Source organism: Polypterus senegalus, chromosome 5, assembly GCF_016835505.1.
Source record: "Polypterus senegalus isolate Bchr_013 chromosome 5, ASM1683550v1, whole genome shotgun sequence".
Taxonomy (NCBI): domain Eukaryota; kingdom Metazoa; phylum Chordata; class Cladistia; order Polypteriformes; family Polypteridae; genus Polypterus; species Polypterus senegalus.
In genome coordinates this window covers 132109341-132124044 of record NC_053158.1, presented here as the reverse complement: position 1 = coordinate 132124044, position 14704 = coordinate 132109341, and the positions used below count along the sequence as shown (strand labels likewise).

The 14704-nt window shown below is 37.7% G+C and overlaps 1 protein-coding gene across 1 annotated transcript in view; it reads left to right on the top strand.

Moving 5' to 3' along the window:
• The window catches only part of LOC120529507 (coagulation factor XIII A chain-like), a 255609-nt gene that overhangs the window by 20327 nt on the left and 220578 nt on the right, over positions 1-14704 (top strand). The window contains exon 3 of the mRNA XM_039753362.1: positions 8806-8994. Coding sequence (XP_039609296.1) covers positions 8806-8994 — 189 coding nt within the window. The remainder of the gene's footprint in view (positions 1-8805; positions 8995-14704) is intronic.

Below are 14704 nucleotides of genomic sequence, written 5' to 3'. Positions count from 1 at the left end.
ATGTACTAAAATGTAAAAAATAAGTCTCTCACCTTTTACTTTACGAGTGATGTATGAGAGACTTATTTTTTACTTTTTAGTACACTTTTTAACTTAATATAGGCGTGGTTTTTAAAAGGCATCTTTTTATATACATATTATTCATCTAGATGAATTGTGAACTGGAGCAAATTAGTAATTCTCAGTATTTCATATTTTTTCTCTTCCATTTTTTTCCATATTTTTTATTAAAACTTCATGATGAACAAACACACACATATTTTTGGGATAGTTAGATAATGGACCTTTGGCTTAATGATTCTGAGTTTGTTTCTCCTAGGATTCATTTCTGTATATGTTTATAATGTCTTATGACAACCTGACAACATTTTGTGACATTTCCTCCACATGGGTGCGGCTACAGACATACTGGTTAATGCCCATTGCTTGCCATGTGTTCACTAATGTTAAAAAAATGTGATATCATAATGACTTTGTTTTAATGAATTTTGCTTTAATGGCTGACTTTATAAAAGACTTTCAAGTTCTAATTCTAACTTTTGTCTGCTCCTTTTAAACACCCTTGCTCTAGTTTAATCATTAGGAGATGCAAATCTGGATTTTAATATGTGTGTGTTTAGTAATAGACTCATAACTAAAAAGTACACAAGCTGTAAAATATACCGTGCATCCGGAAAGTATTCACAGCGCATCGCTTTTTCCACATTTTGTTATGTTACAGCCTTATTCCAAAATGGATTAAATTAATTTTTTTCCTCAGAATTCTACACACAACACCCCATAATGACAACATGAAAACAGTTTACTTGTGGTTTTTGCAAATTTATTAAAAATAAAAAATCTGAGAAATCACATGTACAGAAGTATTCACAGCCTTTGCTGAATACTTCGTCGATGCACCTTTGGCAGCAATTACAGCCTCAAGCCTTTTTGAATATGATGCCACAAGCTTGGCACACTTACCCATGGCCAGTTTCGCCCATTCCTCTTTGCAGCACCTCTCAAGCTCCATCAGGTTGGATGGGAAGTGTCAGTGCACAGCCATTTTAAGATCTCTCCAGAGATGTTCAATCGGATTCAAGTCTGGGCTCTGGCTGGGCCACTCAAGGACATTCACAGAGTTGTCCTGAAGCCACTCCTTTGATATCTTGGCTGTGTGCTTAGGGTCATTGTCCTGCTGAAAGATGAACTGTCGCCCCAGTCTGAGGTCAAGAGTGCTCTGGAGCAGGTTTTCATCCAGGATGTCTCTGTACATTGCTGCAGTCATCTTTCCCTTTATCCTGACTAGTCTCCCAGTTCCTGCCGCTAAAAAACATCCCCACAGCATGATGCTGCCACCACCATGCTTCACTGTAGGGATGGTATTGGCCTGGTGATGAGCGGGGCTTGTTTTCCTGCAAATGTGACGCCTGTCATTCACACCAAAGATTTCAATCTTTGTCTCATCAGACCAGAGAATTTTGTTTCTCATGGTCTGAGAGTCCTTCAGAAGCCTTTTGGCAAACTCCAGGCGGGCTGCCATGTGCCTTTTACTAAGGAGTGGCTTCCTTCTGGAAGGTTCTCCTCTCTCCACAGAGGACCTCTGGAGCTCTGACAGAGTGACCATCAGGTTCTTGGTCACCTCCCTGACTAAGGCCCTTCTCCCCCGATCGCTCAGTTTAGATGGCCGGCCAGCTCTAGGAAGAGTCCTGGTGGTTTCGAATTTCTTCCAATTACGGATGATGGAGGCCACTGTGCTCATTGGGACCTTCAAAGCAGCAGAATGTTTTCTGTAACCTTCCCCAGATTTGTGCCTCGAGACAATCCTGTCTCGGAGGTCTACAGACAATTCCTTTGACTTAATGCTTGGTTTGTGCTCTGACATGAACTGTCAACTGTGGGACCTTAGATAGACATATATAGACATGTATAGACTCCAATTAAGCTGCAGAAACATCTGAAGGATGATCAGGGGAAACAGGATGCACGTGAGCTCAATTTTGAGCTTCATGGCAAAGGCTGTGAATACTTATGTACATGTGCTTTCTCGATTTTTTTTATTTTTAATAAATTTGCAAAAACCTCAAGTAAACTTTTTTCACGTTGTCATTATGGGGTGTTGTGTGTAGAATTCTGAGGAAAAAAATGAATTTAATCCATTTTGGAATAAGGCTGTAACATAACAAAATGTGTAAAAAGTAATGTGCTGTGAATACTTTCCGGATGCACTGTATAGTGTTCTTTTCAATTTCGTAAAACAGTTAGCAATATTTTAACTTCCATCTAAAAGTAAATCTTTCTTTTATGCTGCAGTAAATACATTATCCACATTAATTTATTAATGTTAGAAGACACCTAAATAGACACCCAGATGGGCACACAGATTGATGTTGGATTAACATACCAATGAAATTCTTAAAAAACAGTTTTTGTTCAGAAAATCAAGTCATTACGCCTTTACAGAATTACTGTAATTATCTATGGTAAATGTTGTTATTGTGTAGCGACCAATAGAAGTTACTATCAAAGTAAAGGAATGGCAACTCCATTGCAGCCTATGGCAACTATAGTTCATTGTGAGTCAAAATAAAATTAAAATAACAAGCAATATAGGAATAGTGTCTCAAGGAATCTAATGAGAAGTGATTCAAATTATATAATAGTGCCATTTTTACATTTCTATAAATGTCACCTACAGTGTATGTTATCAATGTCCTACACACTCAAGTATAATTATGGCATTATTGCATATGAGGACTGTTGACACTTTTATGGTGTTGTTTCTTGTGACTGAAGACAGAGAGACATAATTAAAGTTAGTAAAAATCTTTTATTGATATACACCAGGCAAAGGTTACATGACAGAGAAGCACAGTCCTAGGACACCTGCCCTTCGTCTGCCCCGAGGGGTCAGTGTCCCATATTTTTATAGGGCTTTTGTCTTATGACTTCAGTTACACAAGTATTTCAAAATATTAGCCTGAATCAGCATTACCAGAAATCTAAAGGTGGAATACATCTGTTAGTTTCCTTAGTTTGGGGCTCGATGAGTCCACACTTGTGGTTTTTTGTGTAGTAACCTTAAAACAAGAAGTAGCGCTTAGCACGTATACTTTGAGCACACAAGGTCTACATGACCCTTTGTCACGTACGCCATGGGCAAGCAGAGTTTTACATGGCTCTTGTCACGTACACCATATTGATCAAGCTGTTTTGTATTTTTCCACAGGACCAAAGCCTTGTATTAAATATTGAGAAATAAATGCATTAGTTTCAACAGGGAAAAAGACAAGTGAGAGCTGATTTCCTAGGCAGAATATAATAGTAGGACCAGTGTGCTTAATAATAAAAATCTGTGAAAGAAACTTGCCTTTGTCCAGTTTCCTGTTGCCAAATGAGAAGGTGAATGTTGTGTCATCCAGTGCCCTCTTAAACTCCTTCTTGTTGGTTGCAACAATAATGGTAATGGGGCGGTGAAATTGTTGCAGACCTTTTGGACAACGTTTTACTGTAATCTGCTTTGATGACTTGTCAGTGCGGTAGGTTGTTTGCTTAGGATTGCTGGATACTTGGCTTGATCTTACAGCTTTGGAACAAGAGGGCTTTCACATTAAAATAGTGAGATGTTGCTTTACTCTGCGAAAAGAATGTAAAGAACATTTTAAATAAAGCTAAAGAGATAGACTTAAACAGTTAACAAGGCATATCAATATTTTCAGTATATGTGCTGTGGACAGCTGTAGGTTAATTTGACTTAATACATCTTGTCATATATCAGGCTGCTCCTTCACTTTCCAGAACCATTTCAGTAACACAGAAAACACACTGTCACACAGTTTAACACGTGCAGGACCAGCTACAGCTTTGCACAAGTCTCATATCTATCTCATGGTGGTAAAAGCCTTTATAAGTGATTGCTTGCATGATGCAGTTGGCCTTTACCCATCTCTGTTGCTTGCCTCTTTGGAGTGCCCCGTCTCTGTAGCAGAACAGTTGTCTACAGGATACCTTTGAATTCTTTTAATTTCAGGAAGACATAAATCAATTCTTCTGAAAAATGATTAAGTTTGGCTTTTGTCTTGAAAGACTCCAAGTTCAAGAATAAAGAGTGTTTTTAAAGAAATGTTTTAAGTTTTATTTGTGTAATTCTGAACCGGATACGTGACTATCTAAACTGTTATCATACAATGTAATCAAGAAAATCCAGTTTGAATAATACTGATTTCATTTCAGTGCAAAACCTGTAAATGACCAACTGAAAGCTTAAGTGGTTTTGCAATGCTATCTACAAACTAAGAATATACACTGTATTTTAGCTCTGTGCTTTTGATATTATTGTATACATGATGAATTTGTAAAGTAGAGTTCTCTTAAATTGCATTCCTTTGGTGTAATCTATTAAATGTTCATAGATAATTTGCCTATCTGGGAATAACTGACATTGAAATTACTAGAATTGCTTGTAAATTAAATTTGATCACATCCATGTGTATATAGTATTTTAATGAATTCCAAATGTTACAAAAAAAGACTGGGTATGGACATGGCATCTAATATAAATTAACATTCCTTAAATGCCAAGTAAGTTCTGCATTCTCCTACATAAAACAACAACAGGAAAGGAAGCTAGAAAATGACACAAAAAAGACAGATGTTGAAACTGAAACACTTAATTAAAGAAGGATGTGTATGTTTTTAAACATTTTAAAATAAATTACTTTCTCCATCTTGCTATTAAAAGGGAATTAGATTAATGAAAAGCGAAAAGGCAGACGTGATCACTGCTCTCCAACATCTACTGATACATGGTGGAAATGACAGAAAGACAGAGTAACAATACACAAAACAATAAACATCTAACTGCCATATACAAACCTGACAACACCATAAACCAGGGCTATTCAATTGGCGGCCCGCGGGCCACATGCGGGCCAGAATCAACCTCGGAGTGGCCCAGCCCGTGGTTCCGCCCATAGATAATAAATTAATATATATTATTCATAAATTGTTATTTAATATAATTTAATATAAATATATATATATTATATTAATATAAATATATAGTACTGTATATTAATATAAATATAAAGTATTTATTATGTCTATGGTCCCGCCAAAAACACGCATTCCTACGTAGCCTGCAACACGCAAACAATGCAGAGCGTGCCGGTAGTAGCTTAGATTACTATCAATATGTCTTTCTCAACACTGAAACGTAAAATTGCCAATGAAAACCGTAAGTTTAACCCTGCCTGGACTGACAAATACTTGTTTATTTTACCGCCACATCCAAACGCCAAACCGATGTGTTTAATTTGTAATGAGTGCGTTGGAGTATTTAAAGATTACAATGTGCGGAGGCATCATGTTGAGAAACACCACACTTTTCGCACCAATTTTCCAGAGGGATCTCAAGAGAGGGCTGCAAAAGTGCAGAGTTTGATTGCATCTTACAACCGGAGCAGTACTACCATGGTGCGGTCATTCACAGCCCAAGAGAGAGCTACTGCAGCATCCCTTCATGTTTCCTGGATCCTGGCAAAAAAGAAAAGGCCATTCACAGACTCTGAAACCATGAAGGACAGTATGCTGGCTGTCGTGGATGAGGTGATAAATGACGATAAAATTAAAATGAGCATGGTATCTGCTATAAAAATTATACCCCTGTCAGATACTTCAAACATTCGTAGGGTTGAAATTCTTGCTGCAGATGTGTATGAAACGCTGTTAGGAGACCTGATGAAAGCTGATACTATGTCTATAGCAGTAGATGAGTCCACAGACAAAACTGATACTGCTCAGTTGTGCATATATGTCCGTTTTTTTGATGGCAAGAGGAGCTGCTCGGCCTACTGCCGTTAGAAGGACACAAAACTGGCGATATAGTCTTTGGGAAAATTTCCGTCTTTTTTAAAGACAGTGGTCTGGATATGAAGCGTGTGTGCATGCTTGTGACAGATGGGACTCTGTCCATGACAGGGAAAGTGAATGGTTTGGCAGCACGTTGGTCCGCTGTTGCATTGTGCATCAGGCGGTGTTGTGCGCAAAACTAAGCGGGGCGCTCAAAACGACAAGACAAAACTGTCATCGACCTTGTGGAACAGATGCGCGCATTCCAAGTTAAACTTGACCTTTTCGCAAATGATTTGAGCACAGGCCGAATTCTGCATTTTCCGACACTCCGCAAATGCATCTCATCCCCCGCACAAATCACGGATGTGATGACAGGTTTCATTGCGATGTTGAAAAATAACTTTGCTGGTCGATTGGATGAACTTGATCTGCCCACAGAGTTGGCCGTTTTTGTCAGAGACCCGTTCACTGTTGCAATAGAAGGGAACTTATCCGCCAGAGCTAAGAAACTGGTCCCTTCCATTGACGAGGGGAAATTCACACTCGAACTTGTTGACATGCAGTCATCTGTAACCATGGCACAGGAGCTTTCCACTGACGGGCCTGCAATGTTTTGGACTGATGTCAATGCACATCAGTTCCCTAACATTAAGAAAGTAGCGATCGTCATGCTCATTATGTTTGGATCAACATATACATGTGAGTCAAGTTTTTCACACATGAACTCCATAAAAAGCAACTCTCGTTGCTCCCTGACTGACCATACTCTCCACCAATGCCTTCGAATTGCATTGACAACTTGACAACTTATGAGACTAAAGTCACTGCTCTCGTTCAAAACAAAAAATGTCACTTCTCCCACTAAGTCAGCAGGGTAACTGTAGCCTACAATACATCAATATAATGTGGGATGTGTAACAGAGGCATGCCTAATCACACATGGTGATTTAAAATATGTTCCCTCAGTGTTGTTATAGTTGTGAATACTGTGCACTTTTTATTTTATGCACTTTGAGATGTTTCTGGGTCAAATGTGTGCAAGTTGTTTATTTTGTTTCAAAAAGAAACAATGTTATTTCTAATAGCCTACTACTGTGCACTATTTTGTTTTATGCACTTTGTGATCAGATAGGTCAGATATGTAGCCTAGGTCATTTTTTTTCTTTTGTAAGTGGAAAAAATAGGGGCTACCTCAGATTCTGTTAATTCAGCTCTTTTTGTATGCACCTTTTGCTCTGCAAACTGACCAAAGTTAAAAGAGAAACAACAAATAAACCTTATGTTTTTCAATAAATTTGTTTGTGTCGTAATTTGTCATTACGAGCTGCTTTGCCGCTAAAATGACTGGCCCAGCTAACCTTCTTGGTTTGACAATCTGGCCAAACTGAATTTGTAATTGAATAGCCCTGCCATAAACGGTTTCCTACAAACTAGACCTGCTACTAATACTTTTCACATTTGAGCAGTTCTGAAACTGCTCAAATTCAGAAAGTGTTACCCTGGGCAAAAGGAAATGGCCCTAACGGTAAACTTGTCAATACCATCACTTACTATCACCGTCCAAAAACAAAGTCTTGAACATTTTTTAGCAACATGAGAAACAAGTTCACTAATCAGTGATCTTTTCGTATTAATCACACTTGTGTCATACCTTTGTAAAGAATGCAATCCCTTACAATCCTCTGTGTGTTTGAGAAAATAAATACAGATTTTAAAATAGTTATATTAAACTATGTATCTGTACAGTATACTGTAATTAAAAAATTAAATATTTGGTCCACCACTTCTCAGTAACTACTTGTTGCCATTGGGTTCTCCTCTTCACTTGATGTTTCACTAGCACATTAATGATATTTAGCTCTAAATGAAAACAATTGTGTATACATCTGTCACGTTTAGCCTCAAATCAATAACATCTGCTTTTAGATTAATGCAGTTTAAGACTAACAAGAGAAAAATCATTTCTTGTGAGAGTCTTCAGTACAGCTCAGAAAGGTTTTCACTTTTTTCTTGAATACTGTAAAGCGTCATGTTATTTAATAGTTTAGTGAACAGACTTGGGATTATACCTGGCAATAACCTGGATTTCAAATCATCACAGCTTTGATGAAGACCTCATTTTTCCTTTTACAGAGTCAATTCCCTGCCTCATCTTCATTGGAAGATGCTGAATCATTTATCACACCTTCATTACAACAGTGTTCCTTTAGTAAACAGACTAGAACAGCTTGAACATACATCAGCTAGAGTTCTGACTTCAACCAAAAGCAGTGATCATATAATGTTTTAAAGTAGGCTGCCATATTAACTAAATGGGCTCCTAATGGATACAGAATTGTTTACAACACTCTAATACAATGTTATCAGTACTAAGGAATACTTGCCCATCTTGCTAACTGAAAGTAATCTCAAGATAATACTAAGGCCTTCAGAAGATTATCTTCTCATTCTGCCAAAGCCTAACTTAGTCATCTCTTATGGTACATTTGGTTAGTTTTGTTGCTGCCAAACTGCTGATATTTTAATATTTCAATAAAGACTAAAAGCATGCTTTTTCTTTGTTGCAGATTTTATTGTATACATTCACTAGAAGTGACTCTTTTGTACTTTAATTTACTCACACTGATGTATTTGGATTACAGTTATCATAAAATATCATTAAGATCATGACTTTCAGTCTTATACTTTCATATAATCAAATTTGATATCATAGGCACACTTTAATAGGCCATGTTCATAATAGTGGCATATTAGAAAAATAACTGGTGTGGTAGGTATATATATATATATAAGTTATTCTTTAATTTTTGAATCCAACTCTACTGTATACTGGCATCCCATACAGTACAGTGAGGGCCCCTGACTTGCTTTCATTCCTGTTGCTATCCCACTACAACAAAATATATAATTTGACTTTATATTTAAAAGCATTGGAATTTACTTTACTAAATTAAATATGCATTTTTATTGCAGATTTCCTTGAAGTAATCGACGTTGACATGATGAAGAAGCCAGATGAAAATAATAGACAAGAGCACCATACCAACCTTTATGATAGCAATCACCTGATTATAAGGCGAGGCAAACCATTTCAGATTAAAATAACATTCAATCGCACTTATAAACCAGAAAAAGATCAGTTCTGGTTAGAGTTTCTTATTGGTAAGTGACAGTATTTTATTTTATTTATAATGGATATTTGGAAAGAACTTTATTTACCAGGAGTTCACAACTTTAGATAAAATAAATTTCATTAAATATAAGATTATCTACCATTAACATAATACATATTTACCAAAAGATGTGTGCAGGCCAACTGTATTGGTTCCTTTTCTTAGAATGAATATTTTCTTTATTAGTTCCATGATAAAAATAATGATAGTGCCACATAATATGATACAGTATATCTCACTGTAATGCAGTGTGCATTTAAATATATTTTTCTTTCTATCAGAAAAGCTGTCTTCCTGATGCTAACCTGACAGAATTCATTAATATTCTGAGCACACTTATTAGGGACAGGACCCATCTTAAAAAAACATCAAGTGTGAGACTGAAACTACCCACCCGCCAGCTTTACACAATCTGATTTAATTTTTGTAGTCCAAACATTTTGACCATTTTATGGACATGTAAGGAAACTAAAATACACAACAATTTTTTTACATACAAAGAAAACACAACTTTTACATACCCTTTGTCCAGATCAGGATTTAAACCTATGATTGTGGAGCATTAAGGTGGAAGCTTTAAGAAGTCATTTCATAATAAATGTTAATAATGATGTGCATATTGTAAAACAACCCTGTATCTGGCATCCGTCTTGCCTTACCAATTTTCTATTTCTCATGCATTACAAGGTCCTTCTCCCCTCTCAAATCTCAGCTTTGGCCACTTCTTCCCACCAAGAAGCTTTCTTTCCAACTACCCTTCCAAATTTGACCTCAATGAGCTCTCTGATGTAAGCAACTTTGAACTCAGCATCAAAGCATTTTACTTCTGGGAACAGATTCAGCCCTTTTATTGCAATAGGAACTACAGGTTTCTGTAGCTTCTGGCTGCCTGTTTTGCCGGGCAACATGTTCTGACTCCCTCTTAAGCAGGACTGCATGATACCACCTAATTTGGTTAAATGGCCATCTTTGGCCACCTACTGCTCATACCTGACAACATTATTTAAAGGATAACATGGCTCCTGTGTTCCACTCCTAAAACCATATCCTGCCTGTCTGTCAAAAAATGAGGTATTTGGACCTTTTGAAAAGTCCAGTTAGTACTGGTGCTATGTCCAATATTGACCCTTGCTTTGCACCAAATCTAATTTTGGGATAGATGCTGACCTACTACAGCTTTATTATAGAAGAAGTTGGCTCAGAAATCTTATGAGCAGACAGGCTGTCCAGTATCTTTTCTGAAGTTATCCATTCACTGTCTAAGCATCATAGACAAAGCAGGCTTTTGTACAAAGGAAGAAAGGAGCCCTGACTAAAAATATTAGAATTTTTTTCAGCATTAATTATGTTAGGTAATCTTTCCCCCAACAAGGCCCCCACCACAAAAGATCCATAAAAATATAATTATTTAAAGATTTTTTTTACTTAAGGCATATGTAGAAAGAAAAAGAAGAAGGCATATGTAAAATAAAAATGCAGTGCATCAATAAACTAAATGTCTAACTACACTAATTGTGTCTTAATACAATGTAGTTATTTTCTTACTGTTTGCTGCTCAAGCTCCATTGTATTGTCAGTCCTGTTTCTCTTTCACTTTATATTTTACTCAGTCGGTGAATCCTTTCATCTACCACTTATTCCAGATTTTTTTTTTATCTTCAGTGATGTTACCCATTTTTTTTTACCTCTTACAGAGTCACATGTGGGATTCAGCATTTTAAAGAATAAATATGATATTTGTCGAGGCAGTTTTTTTTCACAATTATACATAGGAAATTGTGTTCTTATGTGAAAGATTTTCTTTTATAAATTTACATAATACCATGCCTGTTCTTGCAGTTTAACATGGGGTCTACAGGGAATCAATTGAAAAAAGCCCAAAAATCTACAAAATACATCCAGTTTGAAGCAATAAAGTTCTTGAAAACATGCATTCCGTGGATGGAGATTCCATGTAAATAAGGAAGTTAAACAGCACAAAACCATGCACATGGCTAAAGCTGTTTAGTGCTAAATTCTTTTTTTACTAAAATACTTTGGAAATGCACAAATAGTATCAGTATTATGAAAATAAAATTAAAGAATCAAGTGCGAGTGTGTGCAGGAGTGGGCCCTGCAGTGGATTAGTGTCCACTCCAAGGGGTATTCACACCTTGTGCCTGATGCTGCATGATGGCGCTTAACCATTTGCAACCATTATGTGGATTGAACAGTTTTAAATACTATATTATGTAATTGCAACATAATACAGTTTTAAATATTAATTAAAGTTTTGTATCTTGAGTACTTGTGTCAAGACTATCATATATAACAAATTAAGTTGCTTTTTGAATAAACCCACAAAGTTGTATATTAAGAATTTCATTAGTTATAGCTTTCTAACAGGGACTTCTACTTTTGTTTTACCCAGCTTGGTTAAAAGCAGTATTTGTTGCTCTAGTAAGTTTTGTCATCATCATTCTGTTATGCTACTGTATTTTTAAATGTATTATGTGAGTTCTTATGTCACTTGTCACCATCATCGTGGTAAATTCTTCTGCTCCCCCTCCTGATATTGGTTATCTTGCCATGTCATTTGAACTGTCGCATGCTAACTTAGATTTACCTGAACCAACTGCTTAAAGTAAAAGATAATTGATTATTGTTGTTCTAGAAGAACGAAAGGCAGGATTGTGACAGTTGATTTTTACTGATAAATATGATTTTCACTATTTGATTATATATTGATTATAGTGGATGACTTCTGTGCTTGTTAACTGTTAAGTTTTGCATTTAGCACTCTTAGAAAGCATTTTAATTAAATCTTCTTGATCTGTGACCCAGTATGCAGTAATCTAGTGCAGCAGAATCCTGACTCGAAGGCCAATGTTTATCAGTAACTAGAAAGGACATGAGAAATTAAACTAATCACGTACCTGTTGTGGGAAACTGCCCAGACACAGACAGATGGACATCGTTATGTCACCCAACACACATTTATTTACAAATATATTTACAAGTTTAAGGTGCACAACCCAGTGCCACAGCACCAATCACCCCAAAGTCCAGGCCTCTTTCCACAATGCCTTTCCTCTCTTCAGGCCGCCTCGTTCCTCTCCGAGATCCCGTCCTCTTCCACCTGACTCCAGCCCTCAATGAAGGGAGGTGGCCCCATTTATTGTCCCCCAGATGTGCTCCAGGTGTGCTCCGGCAATCTTCCACCGACACACCCCAGTGTGGCGGAAGTGCCGGCTGCATCCCCGGAAGCACTCCAGGTGTCCCTGCTCCTCTTCCCCCCAGGACTTCCTGGTGTGGCAGGAGTACTGAGGTCTAGGGCTCTCCAGGCATTGGTGCGCCCCCTGGGAGTGACCACGGGCCCCTACAGGGTTGAGCTTCAAAGCTCTGTGCCCGTGGTCCCCACAGCAACTAGGGCGGTTGCCCCCTCGTTGTCTGGAGGAGGCGTGAGCCCTCCTCTGGTCCTCTTGGGCGTCCCGGCTGGGTACCACCCCCAGCCGCATGCCACAATGTGTAATTGACAAGTGTATTTAAAAAGCGAAACCAGCATCTGTAAGTTAGTCATCCATGTACTGATTGACTCCACATAAGTGTTGTGAGGGACCAACTGACATTCCTTGTGGGATGGATCCTGCTCACTTGCCCGGCCAGAAGTCCATGGAAAAGGAAGGTCAGCGGGGGAGCAGTGATATTCTTCTTCTTCTGCCAGGTCATGAATATGGACACAGAAAGATGATGCGGCAGCAGCTATCCTGGGGTTGGCATCCCTTTAACCATATAGTGACACTATGGTTGGTCTTGGGTACCTGCAAGGTTAGGACAGTGGGTGACTAACTGCTATGGGCACTGGGTGTTGGCATCCCATCTGGCATGTCGCAAAATGGATGCTCACAGGGCAGCATAGGAGTTGTGGTCCCAGGGGCCTGCCCTGCCAGGGGGAAATGTCAGATACTGACGGCACAAGGACTGTTGGGGTCCTGCCTGACCCGGAAATGCCTCCCGGAGGCAACAGATTAAGCTCCAAAAGTACTCCTTGGTCCAGGGAGTTGGAGTTGGAGTCGGGAGCAAAGAAGGACAACACTTGTATGGGAGGAATGGAGGAAAAAATAGTAGAAAGAGAACAAATGGAAACAATGAGAAGGTACTTTGTTAAATAAGCATTAATTGTTAACCTGGGACTTGTCTGGCGCAATTCTATCTGGGGCTCAGTAGTGCCCCCTAGAGGTCACACTGTCAGTAAAGGTATTCTACCCATCCTGAATTGGATTTGTGAATTTCACTTTAACATAAGCTTCTTGTAAGCTAGCTCATCACAAGGACTAATTAAATGATAACTCAATATGTTGTATAAATTGGCAGGATTTGATGTTTCAAGTTGGGGTTTTCAAGGCCTAATTTTTATCCTTTCAAATATTCTATGTACGTTTTTAATTTTGTGCCCCTAAAGTTGACTCTAATTTGCATAACCCCTGCTTATTGTACTGGTTAATGTATATTTAATGTATCAGCTATGTCCTTTTGATCACTTCTTTGATCTTCCCACTCACTTGTCTCCAACGTTAACACAATACAGTGAACCGAAGCTGCATCTCACTTTTCAGCACAAGTCCAAGCATTTATGATGTGCTTAGTGTCAGACCAGTAATATCATGTGAGCCTCTTGCAGAAAAAAAAAAACATCTCTGGTGATGACCATCATTCTACATGTTGAAACAGAGTAGATTAGGCCAGATTTTAGACATAGATAGATAGATAGATAGATAGATAGATAGATAGATAGATAGATAGATAGATAGATAGATAGATAGATAGATAGATAGATAGATAGATATCATTAACTTACTCTTGTAGCAATATAAAATATTAAAACTTGAGGTCAACTTGGATAAATATGTTTGATAAGCATATAATAACAATAACAATAAAAACTGATTACTTTGATGCAGTATGCTTCCAGTTGTATTGTAATAGCCACATTAATGGATTGATGAGTGGAGTGGAAAGTAAAAATAATATAAAAGAAATTCAGCTCTAAACATACAAGTCAAATAAAGAAATACAGCTACAAGCTGTAATCAAGGATGACTAATCATCCACATTTAAACAAGGTCTTAGCCCATTTTAATTCTGTTAAACCCATCATACTTGTTCACTTAATTAACCAAGGAGTCAGTTAAAGCTTATGAATTAGCTTCTAATTAAATGACTGTAATTGAAAAATACAGTTGTTATATTTTAAAATAGTCTTTCTAAGATTACTTGTAATCAATATAAGTTATTTAGATGCTTTTCTTTGGTTTTTGTGGTTAATCAACTGCCATCTGTACGTCTAAGATCAATGTGGTGAGTCAGTTTTGAAATGTGCGCCAAACTGCATATGAGAAACATCCTTATATGGGATACCAGTACATTAATTAAGCCTGGGGTGAATGTATGCATTAGATAGTCCTGAGATAGACTGTTGTCCAGTCCAGAGATAGTTACTATCCTACAAGTATAAGCTCATTACCTGCAACAAAGAATGTCATCAAAGATTTCTTTATTAAATCACACACAAAAAAATGTGAAGTGACTTTCTGGAATCTATATATATAATTCACTAAGGCAAGACAACCATGGAAAGCACGCCGGAAGAGGCGTGGATTCACTAAGCTGCCGACAAGTGAGACACCTATGGCGCACGTAGGAAAGAGCCACGCCCACCA